This window comes from Puma concolor, chromosome E1 (assembly GCF_028749965.1).
Source record: "Puma concolor isolate L17-30 chromosome E1, mPumCon1.1.hap2, whole genome shotgun sequence".
Lineage (NCBI taxonomy): Eukaryota > Metazoa > Chordata > Mammalia > Carnivora > Felidae > Puma > Puma concolor.
Window position 1 is genome coordinate 39,943,223 of NC_141680.1, and position 23,312 is coordinate 39,966,534.

The 23,312-nt window shown below is 47.3% G+C and overlaps 2 protein-coding genes across 7 annotated transcripts in view; one reads left to right on the forward strand and one right to left on the reverse strand.

The window, feature by feature from the left end:
* Window positions 1-2,909: 2,909 nt before the first annotated feature.
* On the forward strand, window positions 2,910-12,494 carry LOC112854028 (transcription factor CP2-like protein 1). Of its 4 annotated transcripts, XM_086687188.1 has the most exons (15): window positions 2,910-3,054; window positions 3,977-4,128; window positions 4,264-4,337; window positions 5,108-5,213; window positions 5,322-5,428; window positions 7,721-7,873; window positions 8,099-8,209; window positions 8,699-8,796; window positions 9,013-9,067; window positions 9,343-9,436; window positions 9,858-9,948; window positions 10,390-10,472; window positions 11,124-11,269; window positions 11,411-11,462; window positions 12,079-12,494. In XM_086687188.1, exons 1-15 carry the CDS (start codon window positions 2,972-2,974, stop codon window positions 12,150-12,152), a joined length of 1,479 nt encoding a protein of 492 aa, XP_086543314.1. In that variant the 5' UTR covers window positions 2,910-2,971; the 3' UTR covers window positions 12,153-12,494. The 4 variants fall into 4 exon arrangements, 3 of the variants coding, with proteins under 3 accessions (XP_086543314.1, XP_086543312.1, XP_086543315.1); XM_086687186.1 differs by lacking the exon at window positions 2,910-3,054 and having other exon boundaries at window positions 3,151-4,128; XM_086687189.1 differs by lacking the exon at window positions 2,910-3,054 and having other exon boundaries at window positions 3,151-4,128; window positions 4,230-4,337; window positions 12,079-12,493.
* Window positions 12,495-14,678: 2,184 nt separating this feature from the next.
* FBXL20 (F-box and leucine rich repeat protein 20) overlaps window positions 14,679-23,312 on the reverse strand; it is a 103,918-nt gene continuing 95,284 nt past the window's right edge. For all 3 annotated transcript variants that reach the window (XM_086687190.1, XM_086687191.1, XM_086687192.1), the window contains one exon: window positions 14,679-21,795. In XM_086687190.1, the coding sequence (XP_086543316.1) occupies window positions 21,688-21,795 (108 nt within the window). In that variant the 3' untranslated portion in view covers window positions 14,679-21,687. The remainder of the gene's footprint in view (window positions 21,796-23,312) is intronic.

A 23,312-nucleotide genomic window follows, 5' to 3' on the forward strand; every position in this document is an offset into this window, starting at 1 on the left:
ATTTGATGAAGGGCGGACACAGGACATGGAGAACATAAGCACCAACTGGCTGGGCTGCAAGAAAGCTAAAAAGCAGGCACTATGTTTGAAGTGGGAACAGAGAGTACTTTTCCAAGGGGAGACTTTCTGGGTGGTTCAGAGGGACTAGGGACAAAGGATTGGGTGCTTAGAGCCATGCCTGTGTGCTAACTCTAGGGGCGCTGTTTGATGCAGAGCAACGCACCCAGAAGAGGCAGAGACTGGTTGGGAGGTGGGGCCACTTCCTGGGTGGGGCATTTGTGTGCACAGGCACGCAGACCACACAGGGATTGCCATGTTCCTTTTTAAAAGTCCTTTTGCCAGCAACTCAGGACCCAGAACTTTTGACCACCAATGTGGGGGGTGGGGGGAGCAGGGGACGCCTGAGCCCTGGATAGGGCAGGATTCCACCCACCTAGGTACCCTGCCCAAGGTCCCACACAACCTAGTGTGAGGGAGGGAGAGAGAGATAGAGCCTCTTACCTTGTAGGCACTCGATAATATTTTGTTGAATGAATGAATGAATAAGGAACACTTCTCCCAGCCCCTCTTTCTTTGAGGGAGGGGTGGACCTCATTCTCCAATTCTCTAGGTTGGAATGTTGCCTGGGGATAGAAAACAAAACAGAACAAAACATTTTGGTCAGAGGAGAAGGACACTGAATTGTTATTTTTCAGCAATTTTTACAGATAAAAAGTTGCTGCCTTGGTATAGGGAACCCAAGGGGTATTATTAGGATTGGGTTAGGCCATGGCCTAGAAAATGACAGAGTATTTGGGGTGGGGGTGGGGGGAATCAGTTAAAAAAAAATCTCACCCAAAAATTGCCCCTGAAATTATCTGTATGTGGGGAAGTTTCGGGGCCAGTTATGTCTGTACCTCCCAGGACTGGGCTTTGGTGGGGACCCTGAGGGTGGCAGATACGACCACCCCAATGGGGGCTCATGAGGATTAAACCCTGGAATAAAATTCAGCTGCGTAGAATTTCTTTCAGTCCTCACTACGACACTGAATGGGAGGGAGCACTTGTCCCTATTTTACGAAGGAGGAAGGGGGGTTTAGGAAGGTAAAGTACCTACAGTGCCCTGGGCAGGGCCTGAGACTCTTCTGAGAGTAGGACCAGAAGTTTCTCAAGGCCTCTCTGGGCCTGAGGATGGACTATTCAGACCCCGTGCTGTGCTGGCTGAGGGGGCACAGGGAGAGTGAGGTGGGGGCTGTGACTGGCCAGGCTCCATCGTCCCCAAGCCCAGCTCTTTTCCTTAGAGGGAGAGCCAAGGAAAACCAGGAACAGGCCCAACACCATCTGGATGGGGACAGAGTACAGAGACGCTGAGATGGGTGGAAGCTGTAGCCAAGAGAGCTGGGGAGAGGCAGCCTCAGGGGGGAAGGGGAAGGATACAGACAGCTTTGGAGGTGGAGGCTGAGTGGTAGGGAACTGGGTTCTGGGATTGGAGTCCCACTCCCCTTACCAGCTCCTCACGGTGTCCTGGAAAGGGGCCTACACCAGCCTCTACCTTCTCTGCCTCCGCCCCATAACAAGACTCCACCCACCTGCTAATGTCCTCTGCCCTCCCCTCACCATCACTCCTGCGCCCTGATCTGCTCAGGCCAAGGCCAAGCCCTGCTGGGTCCCCTCCCATCCCCCTTCCCCTGGCCTTCCTGGAAACCTGCTCTGTCCAGCCTTGGAGGGTTTCCTGGGGGCCTTCTGGCCTTGAACTCGACTTTGGGCAATGGGTGGGTTCTCAAAGTCTTGGCGATCTTGTCATGGGGATCTTGGGGACTCAGCCTTCTTTGGTCTCTACTGGCAGGAATGTCCCCCCCCGTCCTTTTCCTCTCCACTTCCATTTTTGTCTGGCTTCATGGGAGGAGAAAGCATATATGGAGGTGCCCTGCCTGGTGTTGGAGGGGGTACTCTTTGGTTTTCTCTCTCTCAGGTAGGCCCCCCAGAATCACAAAACCTGGATAGCTAGGGTCACATGAGGTCAGACCACATCTTTAGAGGGTTGTCTCTGCTCTTTGCAAAGCCCTCATCGGTTTATACCAAACACAGTAGTGGGGGGTGGGCCCACGGACCTGTGTACAGTGACAACAGGGACTGAGTGTGGGGAAGGAAACTGTCCCCCAGGCAGACCTTATTTGTCTATAAACACAGTCCACCCCATGCCCCCGGGGCAGAGTGGGGGCAAAGCCACCAGCCTGACTGGGACTCCTCTCCTTCTACTGCCCTGGGAGGGGGCCCAGACACACACCCCTGCCTCCCCACATACGGGCTCTCCCTTCTAGCACCACTGAGTTGTTTCCACAGCAAGCTGGACTATGTTCTGTAAACTGCAGTCCCCTAGTCAGGCAGCCCCCAGCGAAAGGACAGGTGTCCTGCCATCACTGCACCTGTGTGTGTGTGTGTGTGTGTGTGTGTGTGTGTGTGTTAGGGGGCAAGTGGGGGAGAAGGGGGAGGCCGATGGGGATAAAGGCCTTTTGTAGGTCCATGAGATGCTCTGTATCTGCTTCTCCTGTCCCCTCCAGTGGTCAGGCTCCTCTCACAGGGTCATGTGAGGGGTCCAGGCCCACGAGTCTCCAGGATTCTACATGTTTTACGAATCTAGGACCAATCTTGAAGCCCAAGGGTGCCCCTCGTTGCCCCCGAGACTCTTGGGGAACAGTGGGGAGTGGATGTCCATCCCTGAGACTTTGTTTTGCTGCAACACCATATCCCCTTTGAGTTAGTGATTGGTGGGGAGCCCTGGGCACACCGTTTCTTGATTCCCCCCAGCTTGGGCTGCCTGAAAGGTCCCATGTTTCCTAGAGCCCTGGGTGCTCAGCCAATAAGAGGCTCCCAGCCTTGCCCCACCCTTTCGTGGGTTTGCTTGTGTGTATAAAGGTGGATAGTCCAGTGGGTCCCGCCCAGCCTAGTGCCGAAGTCTCTGTCACGCAGCTGGCTCTGCTCCCTTTCCAAGATGCTATTTTGGCACAACCAGCCAGAGCACCTGTGGCCCAGTCCTGGGGAACTGTACCCCGGGCCTCCAAGTGGCTTACTCAGGTAAGGGCCTGAACCCCTCCCCGCAGATTCCAAGGAAGGGCCTGGTCTGAGTTGCAATGGACAGGTAGGGCCATCTGTTTGAAGACAAGGGGGGTGGGCTTCCTGTTCTTGGGCTCCTTTGGGGGTGGAGAAGTGGTCCTGGGACACCTGGTGTTTAGTGGATCCTAGGACATCTCAAAACACCCTGACCACCCACCCTCTCGGGGCACTTTTGTTGGGCATTTACTTGGTATCAGACAAGCCCTGAGACTGCAAACAAATGTGATGGCAGATTTTTTTTTTTTTTTTTTTTTTTTTTTTTTAACATCAGAGTGCGAGCAGGGCAAGAGCAGAGAGAGAGAAAGAGAGAGAGGGAATCCCAAGCAGGTCCTGCCAGCACAAAGCCTGACTCGGGGCTTAATCCCATGAGCCTCGAGATCATGACCTGAGCTGAAATCAAGAGCCTGATGCTTAGCCGACTGAGCCACGCAGGCGCCCTGAGGGCAGATTTTTGTAGATGTTTGGTAGTATCTGAAATGTGCACCTTAGGGGCGCCTGGGTGGCTCAGTCGGTTAAGCGTCCGACTTCGGCTCAGGTCATGATCTCGCGGTCCGTGAGTTTGAGCCCCGCGTCGGGCTCTGTGCTGACAGCTCAGAGCCTGGAGCCTGTTTCGGATTCTGTGTCTCCCTCTCTCTCTGACCTCCCCCATTCATGCTGTCTCTCCCTGTCTCAAAAATAAATAAACGTTAAAAAAAAAAAAATTGAAATGTGCACCTTAAAGAAGATTTCCCAGGAGCCAGAGGAGTTGAATGGGGGACTCTCAGGCCCTGGCTGCTGCTGGGGTGCCTTGGCTCTCTGGAGGATATGGCAGGCAGAGTCAAAGCCCCATAGGGGAAGGGATGGACAGGGCGGAAAGCCGGAGGTGGTCTCCTCTCCCTGGCAGGGAGTCCCTGCCCTTGCCCTACCTGAAGCAGGAAGAGCTGCACAACATCCCCAGCTCGGAGCCTCCCTGCCCCACCTTCCAGTATGTGCTCTGTGCAGCCACCTCGCCGGCAGTGAAGCAGCAGGAGGAGACCCTCACCTACCTGAACCAGGGTATGCTGGGCCTGGGGAAGGAAAGGGCTTAGTGGGGCAGCAAGCTCTGGAAGCCGAGCCCAGTGCGGGATGGGAATGGCAGGCACCATCTCTGCCCGCAGAGTGGGGCTCGCACATCCCCTTGATCTCTCCCAGGCCAGTCCTATGAGGTGCAGATGCTCTGCAACCCCAAGCTGGGTGATACTACCCAGTGGGCCCGGCTGTTGAAGGTAGGTGCATTCCCCTCCAGAACTGGCAAGGGTTGGGTGTGACTGTCCATCTGGGCAGGAAGCCAATGTCATCACGGTGATGTCACTGTCAAGCAGAACCCTCTCAAGTCCACCTTTTAATTTTACCTTCACAGCAGCACATTGGTGGGCAGGAGTTGTTGAGGAAGGAGGCACAGAGAGGTTAACTATTTTCTCAAGGACACAAAGTAGCAGATCCGGGATTTAGAAATACATTTACATAGCATTATTCACATGCATGAGTCCTTCTGTCCAAAAAAAAAAAAAAAAAAAAAAAAAAAAAAGTATATATTTAGCCCCAATTCATTGCCAGAAACTGTTCTATGAGCTAGAGATTCAACAGTAAAGAGGCAGATGTAGTTCCCTTCCTCAGGGGGCTTGCATTCTACTGAGACAGGCATGTTAATTACACAAATTATATGCAATTACACATTCATTTCCCAGTTGCAAATTGAAAAGTACTGCAAGAAAAGAAACAGAGTGACTAAGAGTGGGAAGGGAGTAACTCACCCATTTCACAGATAAGGAAACTGAGGCTCAGGGTCTCTAGGTTACTCCCCCAGTTTCACAGCTTGAGAGTGACAGGTGGGCATCTGGACACAGACCTGGTGATCTCAGTGCTTGTGGGCCCTGAGGCTGGGAAGCAAGGTGGGGGCGAGGGTGGGATGGTTGGCCTACGCCCGCTGTGGGAACTGGTTCCCGAATGCCCAAGCACCCTCTGACTCGTGAACCCTGCCTTCCTGTGCTCACAGAGTGTGGTGCGTGTGGTTTTCCATGACCGGCGCCTGCAGTACACGGAGCAGCAACAGCTGGATGGGTGGAGGTGGAGCCGGCCAGGGGACCGCATCCTGGACATCGGTGAATGGGGAGGGACGGGGGAGCCTTCAGGGCCGCTTTCCGGCTTGGAAGGCTTTGTGGATGGGGACGGCTGAGGCTTGCTCCTTGCTTGCCATCCTGTGCCTGCAGATGTGCCACTGTCCGTGGGGGTGATAGAGCCCCAAGTGCTGCCCTCACAGCTCAACACGGTGGAATTTCATTGGGACCCGACCAAGAGGACCTCCCTCTTCCTGCAGGTGAGTCTGGAGGTCAGATGGGAGTGGCAGCAGCTCAGGTGGGAAAGGAAGGTGAGTTTGGGGGTGAAGGAACACGAATAGACCACTTCCAGAAAGCACCTGGAGGATAAAATATGGCTGAATGTTTATTGACTCTCACCACAGGGAAACACTTGTTAAAGCTGAAAGCAATGGAAGAAGCTACAGAACTCAGGATAGAATTTAGCTTCGTAAAAAGTCATTGGTCTGCAATACATAGGGAAAATTAAAAGGAGACATTAAGTGGGAAAAACAGTTGCCATAAATTACATATAATGTGTTGGAGCCTCAATATATAAAAAGTTCTCGTATATCAACAAGAAAACATAGATGAAAGTTCAACAGAAAAACGGGCAAAGGGTACAAGCAGACAATTTATACAAGGATACAAATTGCCAATAAATGTAGACAGTGCAACCTCAGAAAATGCTAATTAGGGACACCTGGGTGGGTCAGTCAGTTAAGCATCTGACTGTTGATTTCGGCTCAGGTCATGATCTCATCGTTTCTGGGATGGAGCCCCGTGTTGGGCTCTGTGCTGGCAGCACAGAGCCTGCTTGGGATTCTCTCTCTCCACATCTCTCTGCCCCTCTCCCACTCACGTGTGTGCGCACGCTCTCTCTCTCAAAATAAATAAACTTTAAAAAATTATATAAAAAAGAAAATTCTAATTAAAATGTGTGTGCATATATATACACACACACACACACATATATATATATATATATATATATATATATATATATGACTGGCAAAGACTTAATTAGTGCACTCATTCTGTGAGTAGAGTGGCACTTGGGCAAAATTTATTAAATTTTATGTTTTATGTTTCTACTCTTTTACCCAGTTGTTCCATTTCAAAAAGTTATCCTATAGCAGCGTTCAATAAGTACACAAAGATATATTGACCAGCTCTTCATAGAACCACTTGTTCTCATATTAAAATATTTTAATTGCCCATGGGAAGATAATTGCTTTTTTTTTTGGAAGAGGATTGATTTTTACATAAGTTTTAGGGAAGACTTACAAGGGAAATTATGTAGCCAGTAAATGATGTCTAATAACAAGAGAAACTGCTTTCCTAGAAGGAAAGAGACAGAAGACAAACTTGTATTTAAAGTTTGAATTCCATTTTACAAAAATAAAAACATGTATGTGTATACACAAGTTATGTTTCTTTTTCCCTTTTTCTTGCCCAGAGAAGACAGAGGAAGAAATAATCCTTGAATGTTAACAGTCTGTCTCGGGTGGGGGGGGGGGGGCTGTATTCTTCTTTACCCAGCTTCAGCATTCTCTATATTTCCTTGAATAGATTTCCCTTTATAATCTAACAATATTGTCAAAAGTCACCCGTATGTCACTTTTTTGAGTGCTCGCTATGGTCTAAGCACCTGGACTGGGAAGTCAGGCAGATGTGGCACAAATTTCACTTCCACCACTCCCTCATGTGAACTTGCTCAGGTCGCATGATCTCTGGGAGCCTTCATTTCCCCACCTGTAAAGTTGGACCCTTTAACTGTTCTTTGCAGGCTTGTGGGAGGGCTATAGTGGGCAGTGGGGGGTAAACAGAGGGGAAGACCCCGCTTGCCCTTGGAATCCTGGGACCAGGCAGAACACAGAGGCTGCAGGCTGCGTGCGGTGGAAGCCAGGAAGGCTTCCTGGAGTAGGCTGTTAGATTTAGCAGATAAAATACAGGACACTCAGTTAAACTTGAATTTCGGATAAAGAACTTTTTAGTAGAAGAATGTCCCATGAAATATTTGGGACATATTTACGCTAAAAAAAATTTACCTGTTGTTCATCTGAAATTCAAATTTAACTGGGCATCTGTATTTTAACTGGCAACTCTACCCTGGAATGGGACCTGTTGGCTTATATGTGAGCGGGCAGAGCTTTCCAGGTAGAAGATTCTAAGAAGAACCATGCAAGTGTGTTGGCGTCATGATTAGGCTGGCTAGGTGGGGCAGTGTGTTCATTGATGGGTGAGAGAGAGCAGCCATGCAGAAAGGCTTGACTTGATTCTTTAAGGTGCGCCAACATGAGGGTGAGGAACTTTGCTTCTCAACCCATAACCATGGGGAGCTACTGGAGGATTTTGAACAAGGGAAAGAACCTAATAAAGTTATGCTGTCAGAAACAAACTCTGGTTGGGGATGGCAAGTTGCTGTGGTAAGAGGCTGACAGGTGACAGGCAGGTAACAAGTGTTAGGTGAGCTTTCTTGAACTGGGTGGGACTTGTGATCACCCTGCTTTCTCTTTGCTTCTTTGCCCCAGGTTCACTGCATCAGCACCGAGTTCACTCCTCGGAAAAAAGGTGGAGAGAAAGGTGTCCCCTTCCGCCTCCAGATTGACACTTTCAAGCCCAGTGACAAGGAGCTGCCGCCTGAGCACCTGCACTCAGCTGGCTGCCTCATCAAGGTGTTCAAGGTACAGGCAGTTCCTGCCCCCTCTCTTTCAGGACCGTCACCCTGCCTGGCTGGCTGTGTAGATGCCAGTCCTGCTTTGCTGCGTCCCCTCAGCCCGCAGTTCCCTTCTCTGTACAACAGAGGGACGGGGCTTGATCTCTTTCTTAGAGCCCCATCCGCAAGGGGGAAATGGGCGGGTAAAGGGGTGGGGGGGCTGCTCTGCGCTTCCCTTGTCACTCTCCTGTAGCCCAAAGGAGCTGACCGGAAGCTGAAAACAGACCGGGAGAAGATTGAGAAACAGCCCCTTCACGAGAGAGACAAGTATCAGGCTGCCAGTGAGACTACGGTCTTCCTGGAGGTGTGTGCCTTGGTGGTGGGGGCAGGAGCGTGGGTTTAGAGGAAGGATCCTCATTGGACACATGGGGAAATTGAGGCCCGAGGGCTGTGGCTGCTCCAGGATCATCACATCCCCCAGTGATTCCACCTGTTACCTTCAAGGACACGCTGCACCGTCTGTTGTTCAAGACCCAGGCGCTTAACTTCTTCCAGGCTGCTTCTCCTGCACCCACCATCGCCCCACCCCGCTTCTGCCCCCCTCTGCCCGGAGCACTTCCCTTCCTGCTGCTGCTCCTGGAAGCCTCCCCCAGCTTCCCCAGCCAGACCGGCAGGCTGGTTTACGCTCTTGCTTTGAGAGGAATTTGGTCTACTTGTCAGGGACTCCTAGAGCAGGGACCAAGTCTGGCCCCAGGCAGGCCCCTTGTCAGCTCTCAATCGGCGAGAGGTGAGGGAACAGCCACCAATGCCCTCGGAATGTCTGGGCTGAACCTTGCTGCTTGTTTGCCCACAGTGTTCACCGTGGCCAGATCCCAGTGCAGGGCCCCACCCGCCTCTCAGCCCTCTTGCCCTCACCTCTCCCCACGCCTGCAAGCTCCTGTCCACGGAGAGGTGAGGCGGGATGGGCGCCTCTCAGCCCTTTGGGGCCAGCGTGAAGAGAAGGGCTCCTCAGCCCGGGCATCCGGGGAGGGGCAGGACTGAGGGCGCAGCTGAGGGCAAGAGGCTCAGCTCTGTGCCCTTTGGGTAACACCAGCAAGCTCTGCACGCCAGGGAAGGGTGGGTGGGGCTGGAGACCGGCTGCACTGCTGTCTCTCTGCTCCCCCACAGGCTCTGCTCCTCCCCACCGTTCGCCTTGGACACCTTGGGGGGCAGCCCCGCTGAGGTGCGTCTTCACTTTCCAGTCCCCCAACCTCTATCTCAAACCCTTCTCAGGGCTTTATCGCACTCTCCAGAATAGGGTGGCTCTGCCCCCTGGTGGACAGAGGTTGTATGGCCACAGATGGCAAAATTTCCCCATAGGACTGGGCACTTGCCACTCACAGGATGAGCCTAGGCTCTCAGACTTGGGGCCCCCAAGGGCAAGGGCTGTTCTCCTACCCCTTGCTCTCAAGTCCATGGGTCCATGGTGGTACCTGGACTGCCCTCTTTATGCCTCAGGATCTGAGCCCTGGAGCCTCCATCCTAGAGACACAGCAGTGGTTGCACCGGCACCGGTTCTCCAGCTACTGCCGGATGCTGGCCAACTTCACTGGTGAGGCTGGCATCTGGCAGGGACCGTACCTGTGGGGGACTGAGGGCAGAACATTCAGGCAGGAAGCCTGCCTATGGTCCTGGCTTGCTGTGTGTTCTTCAGCTAACTTTTAGTTGGGACTAAGAGTTGCCAGGCACTATGCCTGCTAGGCTCTCTTCTCATTTATTATCCGGTATAATTTATCTCATATATTATCCCGTATAATTTATATACTACCCATAAGGAGAGGGCTCGGAGAGGTTAAACAACTTGCCCAAAGACACACAGCTAACAAGCAAGTGGCAAAACGGGGATTTGAATCCAAGTTTGACCCCCATGTCTGGACATAATAGGGTTATTTGTAGACTAATGTTGGACTGTGTCCCTTGCCATCCTCGATCCTGGGACTCTTCCCCAAATCTGGCCCTGTCTGATTCTGCAGGCACTGATCTGCTGAAGCTTACCCGCCGGGACCTTATCCAGATATGTGGGGCTGCCGATGGGATCCGCCTTTTCAATACTCTTAGAGCCAGGTGCTGGGCACTGCCAACCAGGATCTCTTTCCCTCTGTAGTGGCATTTACCAAGTTCAGCTTGTGGTTGTGTCTCATGGAATGTTCAAGCTGGAAGGTACCTTAAAGACCACTTAGTCCCACACACTCGTTTTACAGAGGGAGAAACTCAGGCCCAAGGACAGTGACCTACCTCTGTGACCTACCAGTCACAGAGCCAGACTGGCAGGGATGGGCTAAAGTTAGGCTCCTAGGATCTCCTTTTTCTGTAGCCATCCCATTTGCATCACTCAGTTTCTGAGGACAGAGATGGATTTTTCTCATCTTCTCTTCTCTCAGGGTTCAGCATTCATTAAATGCTTAAGAAACGCTTGGTGATCTCCCTCCCTGGAGACCTGAGAGGAGGTGGGGTCCCTCCCAGGGAGGGGGCTGTTACTTTACATACACTGTTTTCTTGGCCCAGGCCCATCCGTCACCGGCTGACTTTATACGTGGCTCAGGAGGCCTCTAGGCAAGAGAATGAAGTTCCTAAGAACCCTGACTCAGGTGAGTTCTGGCCTCTCTCTAGAAGGCAAGAAATTCAGGTGTGGCTGCATGAAACCTCTTCTGGCCTGGGGAGAGGGTGATGCTTCATCATTCCTGGGACCCAAGATGCCCTCCTTGGCATTCCCATCTTCCATGACCAGATTAGTCCTCTCCTTCCACGATGTCTCCTGGGTTTATTTTTCCATGTTCTAATCCCCAACCCCATCTGATTTTGTCATTGTTAGTACGTGGGATTCGATTATAACCTTGTTATTGTATTTGGGTTTCATTCATATGTAGGTGTCCCTCCCCCTTAGAGAGACACCCACAGAGAGTGCCAGCAGGGTAGGGGTATAGGAGACACAGAATCCGAAGCAGGCTCTAGGCTGAGCTGTCAGCAGAGCCTGATTCGGAGCTGGAACCCACGAACCAGGAGATCATGACCTGAGCCAAAGTCAGACGCTCAACCGACTAAGCCACCCAGATGCCACCCCTCCTTTTTATAGTGAGGGCCCCCCTCAGTCTGAGGCTTTCCCAAAGCTGAGAAATAAGCGGATTTATAAGCCTTTTTCTTTCCTTCTTTATGCCTTCCTGCCCCCGCTCCCCTCCCCATGAGACTGTCACTACCTCAGACCCCAACTGATGCCTGCCCTGTGCTGCCCACACCCCCAGGCTTTTATCAAGAGATCTCTCTAGATGAACTCAGTGTTGTAGAGCTGAAGGGGAAACTGGCTGAGCTCTTGGCCCTCCCAGCCAATCAGATCCACCGCCTTTTCCACCAGGGCCCTGGGGGCATCCTCATTCTCCTTGGTGACCAGGTAAAGTAGCTTGTGGTTTTCCGCCAGGCCCAAGGGCCTTGATCACTCTTCCACCTCAGGCCCAGTTTCCCTGTCCCTACCCTGGCTTATTCTGTTTGGCTCTAAGGACAGAATTGTCATAGTGACCCTTCTCCCTTGTAGGTGGTTCAGAATCTTAAGGATGAATCATACTTTGTGGCTGTGGTGAAAAAAGGTAGGAGTTTTAGGGGGAGAAGAGTGTGTCTGTCAGGCTCTAGAAAGGGTAAGATTGTGTTTATATTGTTTCCTAAATTAGATTAAAAGATTCCTTGAAGGTGAATGTAAGCTGGGGATGGGGTATGGTGTGTGCTGTGTCCCAATCAACTGGTAAGCATCTGAATGCCACCTTTGTGTCGAAGAGACAGATTCATGTAGCTACAAGACAGCTGTTTACTGCTCAGGAAAAAACGGGACTGGTGGATAAATGTATTTTCACAAGGGAAAAAATGTCCCAGTTTCTATGTCAGGGAATTTATTAAAGGGGAAGGTAAGGCCCCTCCCTCTTCTGCCCGCTCCCCCCCCCCGCCCCCCCCCCCCCATCTTATAAGGCAGAAGGTGCTTGCCGGACATCACCCGGTGCAGAGCACCTCTGACCAGCTGGCTTCTGGTTATTCAGATGCCTGCCCTCTATCCCTCCTACACTACAGAGGGAGGGAAGCTTGCTCAAGAGGTAGATTGCAGTTGGGGCAGGAAGAACACTTGGGTGTGACAGATAACTGCAGGCTGCTTGGTTTTGGAGAAGTGGTGGTTCGCTTGCCTCATTCCAGAGGTGCCCTTTTCGCTGCTTTCAGTGCAGAATCCAGATGGCTACTACCTGGTGCTGACCAAGGCCCAGGGACATCCCAATGCAAGAGTTGGAGACTGATGCCAGCCTGGTTCTCTGGAGCCCCGTGTTCACCAGAGGTCTCGTTCAAATCCTCAGCTGCTTCACCAGGCTCCAGGTGAAGCATCGTGTACTACTGCTAGACAGGAGGTGAGCAGCACCCAGGCTCACATCTCTTCCTGCTCAGCAGCAGTTGTTGGAACCTGGGCACAGCCTCCCAAGCTCAGCTCAGCTGGCCAAGCCTGTGAGGCACGTAACTTGCCAATAAGGTGCTTTTGCCCCAAGCAGAGCTGCCTGAACACAGGTACATCGATCCATGCTTATTTAAAATTGTATTCACCATTTCCTTTTCTTAAAATTAAAAGTTAAAGGTATGTATCTTTAATGCTTGTTCAATTTTCTTGGTGTTTTGGTCCTCTTCCTAAAATATAGAGTTGGGTAAGGTATGGAGTCGGAGACAGAGGAATAAATAAATGTCTGGACTTTTTTTTCCCTCTCCCAACTGGTTTGCCCAAAAACTAAACACTAAAGCCTCCAAAACACCATTCATTCAACTATCACATCACTATGCTTATTTAAAAACGTCTGGAGATTTAAAAGTTTTAGAGATTTGGGAAATACTATAATTATTTAACATTGAGGCTGTGGGGCTTTATCCTTATTTTTCTTTAAAAAATGTAGTTGGATTTAATCTTAATCTTTTAATTTTTAGGTCTTAAGAAATCTCTCCCTTTCCTATGCATATTTTTCAAAATTAAAATTTTAATTTTGCATTTCACTTTTAGGATTAAAATTGACCTGAAACTTATTTTTTTTTTTTGTATCTCTTTTTCCATGTAGAAAACCAATTTTATTTAAAAGTGCTTTTAAGAAAAGTGGCTCAGTTGGTTAAGCAGCTGACTCTTGATTTCGGCCCAGGTCATGATATGATCTCATGGATCATGGGTTTGAGCCCTGTGTCGGGCTCTGTGCTGACAGCATGGAGCTTCCTTGGGATCCTCTGTCTTTGCCCCTCCCTTGCTCTTGCTCTCTCTCGAAATAAATAAATGAACTTAAAAGGAAGGAATTAAAAAAAAAAAAAGATAATGACAGGGGCTGGTGGGGAGAGGGGGGCGGGGGGCGCCTGGCTGGCTCAGTCAGTAGTGTGTGCAACTCTTGATCTTGGGGTTGTAAATTCAAGCCCCACAATGGGTTGTAGAGATTACTTAAGAACATAAAACCTTAAAGTAATAATGGGCTGTATCTTATTCTCTTTTTTTCATTCTCTTCCCTCAAAATATTATTAAAAATCTCAAACACTGTGTGGGGCACTTGGGTGGCTCAGTTGGTTAAGTGGCTGACTTTGGCTCAGGTCAGGATCTCACCGGTAGTGTGCTCGAGCCCTGCGTCTCCCTCTGAGCTGACAGCTCGGAGCCCGCTTTGGATTCTGTGTCTCCCTCTCTCTCTGCCCCTCCCCTGCTCGCATGCTCTTTCTCTCTCAAAAATAAATAAGCATTAAAAAAAAAATCTAAAACATTGTAAAGAGAAAACCCATATGCAAAGACTGGAAGACAGGCCAAAGTGCCCTCTTAAAAATATCTGCTTAATTACTTATTGATCATTTACCTCAGTTATCACTGATCACGTGGGGCCTAGAATTCCACAGAGCTCCCCAAAGGTGTTTCATGCAGGGTAGATACCTTGAGATTGAAATTCTGATTGCTGGTTTGGCTCCACTGCTTAACTCTACCAGGATAGGGGACCCCTTTGCAATAACATTTGTTTTTGTTTTTTAAATTTTATTTATTTTTGAGAGAGAGCGCGTGAGTGGGGGAGGTGCACACAGAGGGGGCGGGCAGAGGATCCAAAGGGGCTCCATGCTGACAGCAGAGAGTTAAACTCACAAACCGTGAGATCACAACCTGTGCCAAAATTGGACACCCAACTGACTGAGCCACCCAGGCGCCCCCACTGTATTAACCTTTGTGTATCTGTCCCTCAACCTAGGAGCCTCTAGCATTGACTAGATACTGAAGTATTTGTTGACATGAAGGGAATAAAAGCAGGTTAACAAGTATTTACTGTGTGTCATTATCTCTTTAATCTTCACCCTCTATAAAGTAGGTGCTGTTATCCCACTTTACGAATGAAGAACTGAGACAGAAAGGTCAACTGGCAGAGGTCATTCGGGTGAAAGGCAATATAACTTGAGCTTGTTTGTTTAATCATGGTACTACTGTACCATCATTCTGTCTTTGTCAAGGGAAGGGCAATGCCCTGCACAGATAGAGGTCTCAGTTTGAATTACTGCTGTCAAAGGAGTTAAAACAAAGTTTTTTAGAAACTGATTTATATTACGTCTTCTGTTTTTCTTAGAGACAAGGAGTTCAGGGTATTAAATAAGGGCTATTAAAAAGGTATTAAGGCTATTAACTAATTACTAAAGACTATTAAAGAGTATTAAAAAATATATCTACAAGGATGCCAAAAAGATGCCCCATCATTCAGCCTCAGGAGCCTTTGTAGTTCTAGGGTTCAAGAAGAATCGTAGCTCCAAGACAGGCTATTTCCGCAGCAAAATGAAAAGTCTTCACAGCTTATTTCCTTTAATTACATCATAAAACAAAATTAGAACATACAGGAAACAATAATAGTTACATAACAATTTACTTTATATATTTATATATAAAAAAAACATTTTTCTTTTAGTCCAAAGATTTTAAAGCAAAAGGAATCCTTACTGCCACCTCGGATTTTATTTTAAATAACCCTCCCTCCCCCCATCCTCAAGCGCCAAAAGTATTGGGTGCAAACAGTCACTTGGACAGCTAATGGGACCTGGTGTTAAGTCACCAAGTAGGGAACTGTGTCAGCCGCACTGGGGCAGGCCCGGTGGAGAAACCAGCAGCAGCTCCTGCACACTGAAGCGCTCCAGGGTAGGCCGAATGGCTGCCCAAGGCTTAGGCCACAGCAATGTTTGGGATCAGATCCTGCCAGTCAACCATCCTCTGCCTTTTGTCCCCTCAGAGAGAGGTTTCAGAGGGGGTTATAGTGTAGGGATGGAACAGCCTGGTTTGAAGGTAAAAATTTCTCCCGCAGCACCATTTACCCACCCATCTCTGTCCTCAGGCAGAGTCTGACAGGCAGGGATAGTCCTCACAGCTCTCTGAGCTCTGCACAGGTCTGTGCTCTCAGGGTCACCGGGAGGTGGGCAAGGGTGAGGAGAGCAGCTGGGAAATGCCTGAGGCAGGTTACCTGGAAACAGCTCCTGGTAGGAAAAAGGAGGTGGCCAGGGTGGGAGGCAGCTGAAGGTTTAGTCTTAAAACTTGGAGAAAGGCAAAATGCAGAAGGCCTTTCTCCCCCTCCAGTAACCCTTGAGCCTGGGCAGTCACAGATCCTCAGGGGCCAGCTCTGAGAGCTGCAGCATGGTAAGAAAACACACTAGTAGCTTCTGCTGAGCCCCACCCCACAGATCTTGTGCATGTTAGAGGTTAGCATGTAGTTTGGGGGTAAGGTGAGGAGGGGAGTAAGAGAAGAAATCTCAGGCTCACCTCTTCCTGCACTTATTAGAAATTAACAGTCATCAGAGAAGCACAGGTAAGAAATTATTAAGGGAAGGAAAAAACATGTAAACCCAGAAAAGTAGCAGCAAAGGTTTCACTTATTACAGATCTATTATATAGCACTAGGAAAGAAAGTCATTCACGTCTTTGGGGGTGGGGGCAGGTAAAGTAATTAATCAAACCATGCCAGTTAGAGACTCCTTCTCAAGTTAAGATTTTCTAAGACTTTCGGTTGTCGTTCGCTAGTGCCAGGGGAAAAAAGAAAAACAAAACAGTGACTTCAGGGGCTGAGAAGGGTTAGGCGAAGGTAAGAAACACGTGTGTGAGCAGCAGTGCGATACAGATTTGAATTAGTAAAAGTAAGTAGTAAGCAACAGTGACAAGTGAAACTTTGTGGGGCAAAGTTTTCTTCTTCCACTTTAATAAAATACACGTAACTTCAAAGATTTCCCTGCGTTCCTGGGGTATGCGGGTGAACACCTTTCTTCTCCCATCTCTTCTTAGGGTGGGGATTCTCAATTACTGGCTACCCACTCTCACCACGGTGAAAACCATGCCCAGAAGCACTGGAGGTTCTTTCAGGGATGCCAATCCCCATCTGGAGGACTCTGGTTAGGTGCGTGGAAAACAGAAGCCCTCCTTGCCAGTAAGAAGGGCATGCAGTTCATTGAATGGAGAGGAAAGTAAATCTACTCACATGTGTGAGGCAGGATAGATGCTTGTACCTGAAGCAAAGTGCCCCAGTTCCAGACCTGAATGAGTCTTATCTACCATTTTCCCACCCCAGTTCTTCAAAACAAGAAACTTTTTGAAAAACATAGAAAATAGAGTCAGTTGATAGTTTTGGTTGTTCATGGTTCTTTTTCCTAAAAGGGCAGTGAAACATCTTGGCTGAGGAAGCACAGAGACAACACTTTTGAACCAAACTCCACTAAGGGCTTATTCAAAAAAACATAAGGCAGAGATGGAATAAACACATTACAGAATTTCTCTTAATATCCTACATGTGAAGTTGTCCAACAAATTTTTTTCTGCTGAAAATTAAGTGTAACTCTGTTGGGCTCCAAAGATTTACTCAGACTCAGGTGAGAGGTTCTTACTGACTTTCCTAAGAAGGGCCAAAGCCTTCAGAGATGGAGAGCTGACATCCTAAGAATGAAAATGGACAAACAGGTAGACTTGCCTTGTGAGGGGAGCTGCAGAAGCTCTTCATGCAGAAAACTCACTTGCCTCAAATGGTAGTTCCTGGCAGGGAGAGTTTGTATGAAGTGAGAGGGCAAGCTTAGAGCGGCATGTTCTTTGCTGGAGAACCAGATGTTAAGTTAGGGCACCTGAATACAGCAGGTACAGCCAGATGTTATTCCCAAATTACCTGGGTTAATTATACCCTACTGATATGGTCTTACATAGTTTTCTCTATCTTCCAATATTACAATTAAAATTTAGGATAGAAATAAAGCTGAGGAAAGGCTTAGATTCCATATTTCCCCTCATCCTCCTACTGCTTTGAGAATCTTTGGTTCAAGATCATTGTAAGGGGGAGGGTTGCCTCCAGACCTCCAACCAAATATCCTTCACCTCTTCTCAAACAAGACTCCACTAACTCACACTGCCTGGGTTTGAGGTGATTAAAGATCCTAGAACTGGTGGGCAGATAGGAAGGCAATCTCTTAAAAAACTGTTCCATAAGCTCAAAGCATACCACTGAAAGAATCCGTCAGCCAGGATGCGCAATGGGGCTAGAAACCTAATCTTAAACCATGCACACAAGGAGGGAAAGGCAGAACAGACCCATTTCCTTTAAGCCCCTCCTCTCTCACTGATAGCAACTGTCATATGCAGTTTGAAACTTTCAGCACAATAAACATTAAATGGCCAAGGGTCAACCATGATCCACAAGTGTTCCTCTTCTCCAAAACCACAGTCACCCAAGGATATGCTGCCCACACAAGCAGGCAGGAAGTCCCCTCTTCCTTCCGATGCTACTCTCACACTTCCCTACAATTTCAGACCTGGACAAGTTCCACTGCACACCTTGTTTAGTGCCCCCCACCCCCACCCCACCAGGGCATTAGTGGGCTATCAAACTGGTAACAATGTATTTTACAAGACAATTAGGAGAAATAAAAGAACTTGACTGCTGTAGTATTATAGCTGTATTGAACAGTTCAAATGGTTTGGAGAGCCCCAAATAAAGCATCATAAAAATATTTGCCAGGTTTCCCTCTAAAATATGTGATATAAGGAATATGTAAAATTTCTGACTCATAGGTCTGCTAAATCAACGTAATGAATGTGGAAATTTACAAAGACCATTTAAGAAATACTTTTACATCCACTAAAGAGCAGACTAGGAAGAGACAACATTTTTTACAAAGAGCACAATGTGCTTTCATATTCCAAATATTAGGGGGAAAAAAGATGAAGCCAGATCTCCTTAATTCCTCATATCCAACAGTTTGATTTCAAATTTGGTGAGCAAATGTCCGAGACAACCCAGTGAAAAATGGCCTGAGGCACACGACAGTTACTGAATTCAAGGCTGCCCAGGAGACTTTGCCTAGATCAGGACAAGGACCCAAAGAGGAAGCTAGACTGGAGACAACTGAGGATAAATCAGCAGCATTGTTGGGAATGAGATGGAGGCTTTAAATAGAAGGATGGGTATCAGAAGAAAATGGGAGAAGTCAAAGCAAAAAAAAAAAAAAAAAAAAAAAAAAGGCTGGAATCAGGCAGACAGGAAGTCCCTTCTTGATGGAGCCAATGTAGAGGCTATAAAAGATACTGATGTAGCAAATAATGCTGGAAAAAGGGGGGAAAGGCTGCTTTAAAAAGAGATGATCTGGGTGTTTAATAATGTTAATAATGTTCTCCACACAGACAATGATTAATTCCTCCTGGCTACCTGCAGGTTTATGCAATAGCTTTGAGGGTACCTTCTGACTTATCCCAAATCTCTCCATTCACTCTGAATTTTTTTTCATCATAGAAGGCATAAAGTTCAGGGACTTGGGAGTCAGATAAATGGACCAATAAGCTGTTCCTAGGGAGAGGTTTTCCTAGACCTCTGAAGCCTTACTAAATTTTCAAAAGTGTCCCTGATATTGAGACAGGAAGCACTATGTTCAGATGGCAGAACCGTTTCCACTTATCCAAAACTTACCATGTTCTGGATTCTCAAAGTCCTGGTACATTTCATCAGCTGGTTATAGGTTGCAGACTGGCATAAAAAATATATTTCCTCCCAACCTTGATGGGCCTGAAGTTTTCTTGGAAAGGAACAAGGCCTGACCACATACAAGCCAGTGCTGCACACTCCTTTTTCCTCTCACTTGATTGTTCTTGGCCCAGACGGGTAGGGATCACCCATGCAAGTCCCCAGGGACTTGCACGTGGGTACACTTTTTGGGTTGAGAAACGGCATTTCCAAGCTGTTCATGTTTTGGTGAATAGGGTGTTTTAAACTTATGTACTTTTTAAGTAAAGAGGTATTAATAGTCTCAACTAGCGGGCACTTTAAATCCATACTCACTAATCAATCAGTGTTTTACGGTCAATTTGTTCAGGTAATACAAAAAAAAACCAAACAAACCATAATATGTTAGAGCAGATGGTCTCTAAATATTTTTCTTTTTACTTTTGTTTTGAATGAGTGACCTGGGGATCTGAATATTATTAACCATATCTGGAAGTGTGCGTGCATATGTGTGTATCTGTATGGATGGAGTATAACAATGAGTCTCATTTTAAAAAGTATATTCCTATGTTGACTACGCTCAAAAAAAATTTTCAAGTATATTCCTCATATGATAATTTGAAAAGAAGATAAAGGGAAGGGGAAATGAAGAAATCTGAGCCTTTAAAAGGGCATAACAAAGTAGGATTTAAATAAATTTAACATGCAGGAGTGTCTGGATGGCTCAGTTGGTTAAGCGTCCGACTCTTGATTTTGGCTCAGGACATGATCTCATGATTCATGAGACTGAGCCCAGGGTTGGGCTCTGTGCTGACAGCACGGAACCTGCTTGGGACTCTCTCTCTGCCTCTCCCAAAATAAATAAATAGACATTAAAAAAATTTTTAAATAAAATAAATTTAACATGCAAGATAATGGTGAATCATACAGATTTCTAGGACCCTTTCATCTGATTGCTTTTGGAGAAAGAAGTTCTACTTTATTCTTACATATGCTGGTAGAGCCAGCACCTGCAGCATTACAACAAGACTTATAACAGTCTAGGTCATGCAGAAGATGATCTAAGATCATGGCAGACTGCGCGATAATGTCCTAAAAGACCCCCCCCCCCCAAAAAAAAGTCCTATTAAAAAATCACACAAGATGTTCAACCTTGGGGTTTAGAAATCTACTTCTCATACTTGAGAAACTCATCTTATTTCCCTCATCCTTTATGATTTTTTTGGGGGGAGGAAGGAAGAAGAAAGGAAGCCTCTTCTTTGAGTCATGGGCACTGAATACCTGCCTTTGGCTCTGGTGACTATGCTGGGCAAAACCCCCTACTTCCTCTCAATGTTTTCTTTCTCCTGCCCCAAAGCCTTCACCTGGTTACTCCCCTATTTCATTGACAGGAAGTCTGGAGCACAAGAGAGATATGGTTGACAGGTTTTGAAGTGGTTCTGGCGCCAACATTTGAAATATACCACCAACACTGACATATAGTTGACGAGCTATTCTAGGGTCATTCTTGTGTCCCTGATAGGCTGAAATGGGGGGGGGGGGGTGGGGAGAGAAACTGACCAGCTAGACTGCAGAGCAACTGTAGCAGCATTCGTACTAAAGCAAACAACTTCACAGACACAAATCAGGGATGATACCACTCACACCTTGATTTCAGTGAACATATGACATGTCTGAGTGTGGGTAGGGGGGCCTTCAGGCTCAATTTTGGGATTCACATTTCCATTCTTTACTAATAATGCATTTCTCTCTCCTTATTAAGTTAGTGGAGTTTGATGGAAGGAAAAATGTGCAGGGGGATATTGGGTATATCATGCGTATTATTATATATCACAAGGTATAACAGAAACCAAAAGGCAAAGTTTGTTTTCGTCAAAATAGTTTTAGCTCAATTTCTTCTCATAACATTTCTTATTTTTGTTATAGTTTCTCTTCAGGTTGGCAAAGATTCAGGCAGGGTCCCCTAATGGTAAAATTTAGAATTAAAAAAATATTTATTGATAATGTCTTTTTTAAAAATGTTTGGTAACCCCAACTAATCATCCAAAATGCACACTGTAAACACAACAGCAAAGGAGTAACAATTGAGTGTGAGTAAGCAGACTATGAACAGGTGACAGACTGAGCAAGAGTGCAGGAGGGAGCAACAAAGAACGAAAGATAGGTGCACAAGTGTGCTACCGAGAGTGACAATTTGAGTGAGTAAGCACATTTGGACCACAGCGATTTCAGCGCAACCATTTAGGAAACCTCTGGGCCAAATACTTAAACACAGGAGGAGGAATGGATGAGCCTTCTTTGTGAGCATGCTCAGCATGTTGGCATGGGAACAAGGAAGCAGAGAAGCTCTGTAGTCATCTCACGATGGATGGCTATCATTTATAGGATGCAAAGAAATTTTCTTTCTGGTCCCTGGATATAACATATACTGTTTTTCTATGCTTTCCTTGACCCTGGAGGACTGCAGTTGCTGTTCCAAAATCACCAAAGAAACCCCTTAACAAAATGAAGAAACTGCAATATCAATAACACTGGGTTTGCTGGAATGCCCCCTTCCCTCTACCTTGCCTATGATTTTCTTCTTGGCATGTCCAACAGGAATGGTTAAGTTTCACCAATCCACTTGATAAAGCCGGCATGGGCTTCAGTCCCCTGGTCACAGAACTAGAAGGTGGGGGTGAGGATGGGTGTGCATGTTATGTGTGCCTCGGGGATCTGGACGCTGCCCTCACTTTGTAACCCTTGCCCAGAACACTGGGGTTGCTTCCACTGGAGACTCCATTGTAACTCTAGAAGTGTCATTAAATACTCAGTTCACCAAGGTTGACCACCTCCATTGTCATAGGATGATGCAGCATCTGCAGAATCGCTGTCTGCTGCCCCCTACTGACGGGGGTGGAGTGACAGGTGCGAAGTAGGCGTGGACTTTAATATTGGGCAAATGGGTCTGAAACAAGACAGAAACATTACTAAGAGAGAGGGCTTAAACAGAAAGAGCAATGTTGCTTTTCAGAAAAAACGTTGAGGGGCTGAGTGAACATGAAAGCAAGGCAGAGGCTAAGTACCAGTTGGTCAGGATGTTGAGAGGCCTGGGTTCCGCTTTGTAGTATCCCATGTTATTCTAAATGACTAAACAGCTCACATAACCTTGGTACCCGTTTCCATAATAGTAAAACTGGGGAAAAACTTCATACTAATCTCTTAACCTGTCCCAAAGGGATTCCTGCTTGGATTCCCAAAGTTGGAAGCAACTATATAAGCTTAAAATAATTTTTCCTGGGGCGCCTGGGTGGCTTAGTCGGTTAAGTGTCAGACTTCGGCTCAGGTCATGATCTTGTGGTTTGTGAGTTCTAGCCCCATGTCAGGCTATGTGCTGACAGTTCAGAGCCTGGCGCCTGCTTCTGATTCTGTGTCTCCCTCTCTCTCTCTGCCCCTCCCTTACTCATACTCCACCTCTGTCTCTCAAAAATAAACATTAAAAAATTTTTTTTAAATAAATAATTTTTTCTTTTTTTTTTTTTTAATTTTTTTTTCAACGTTTTTTTATTTATTTTTGGGACAGAGAGAGACAGAGCATGAACGGGGGAGGGGCAGAGAGAGAGGGAGACACAGAAATCGGAAACAGGCACCAGGCTCTGAGCCATCAGCCCAGAGCCCGACGTGGGGCTCGAACTCACGGACCGCGAGATCGTGACCTGGCTGAAGTCGGACGCTTAACCGACTGCACCACCCAGGTGCCCCAATAAATAATTTTTTCTAAGTCATTGGAAGTTGATGGATGTTTCTTCTGATAAAACCTCACCATCCTCTTTTAACAAAACACTTCCAGTTTTTACTATATAGTTTCTGAATTGCTACCATGTTCAAGATACTGTGCTAGTTAACATAAGAGGGATACAAAGATGGTCAACATGGAGATCCTGCTCCTAAGGAACTTAACAGTCTAGACATAAATAGCTAAATTAAAGTACAAAAATGCTAAATGATGATTTGAAGAATAGACAAAAAAAGTCTTGAGAACTCAGAGATGGAAGAGATTTTGGACAGCCAGGCAGGTCTAGGAACCCTACTGTAGGGAGGCCATAGAAGAGGCTCTGGTTGGTCTGTGGCTCTCTCCTTGTGGTGTAGAAGGAATATGGCTGCCAAGGCCTCCCCATTGCGGTTATGCTCTCAGTCCTCTAGGTCTGAAGGGAGAGAAGGAACTAAGGCCAACTGGATCTCAAGATGAGGTTTGGTCTCCTTTATGTACTCAGATGCCATATGGCCAACATGGATGTTTTTAGACATTGGCTGTAAGGGCCTAACTAAGCACAGTGCCCTTCCCACAGCAGGTGTGAAACAGATGTTTCAATAAATGTCTGTCGAGCTGAATAATCTAACATAAAGATTCATCCAGCCTTTTATAACCTCCTTGTTAGCAACTTGTCTTCCAGTCATTTGGCTATGCATGGGTCTCTTTATTAT

Excerpts from the sequence above, each read along its gene's own strand:
- LOC112854028 (XM_086687186.1), top strand. The coding sequence starts at position 3,843 with ATGGGGGACTCTCAGGCCCTGGCTGCTGCTGGGGTGCCTTGGCTCTCT. Across the intron at positions 4,338-5,107 it reads AGTGGGCCCGGCTGTTGAAG|AGTGTGGTGCGTGTGGTTTT; the intron begins GTAGGTGCATTC and ends CTGTGCTCACAG. Across the intron at positions 7,874-8,098 it reads GCCTCATCAAGGTGTTCAAG|CCCAAAGGAGCTGACCGGAA; the intron begins GTACAGGCAGTT and ends ACTCTCCTGTAG.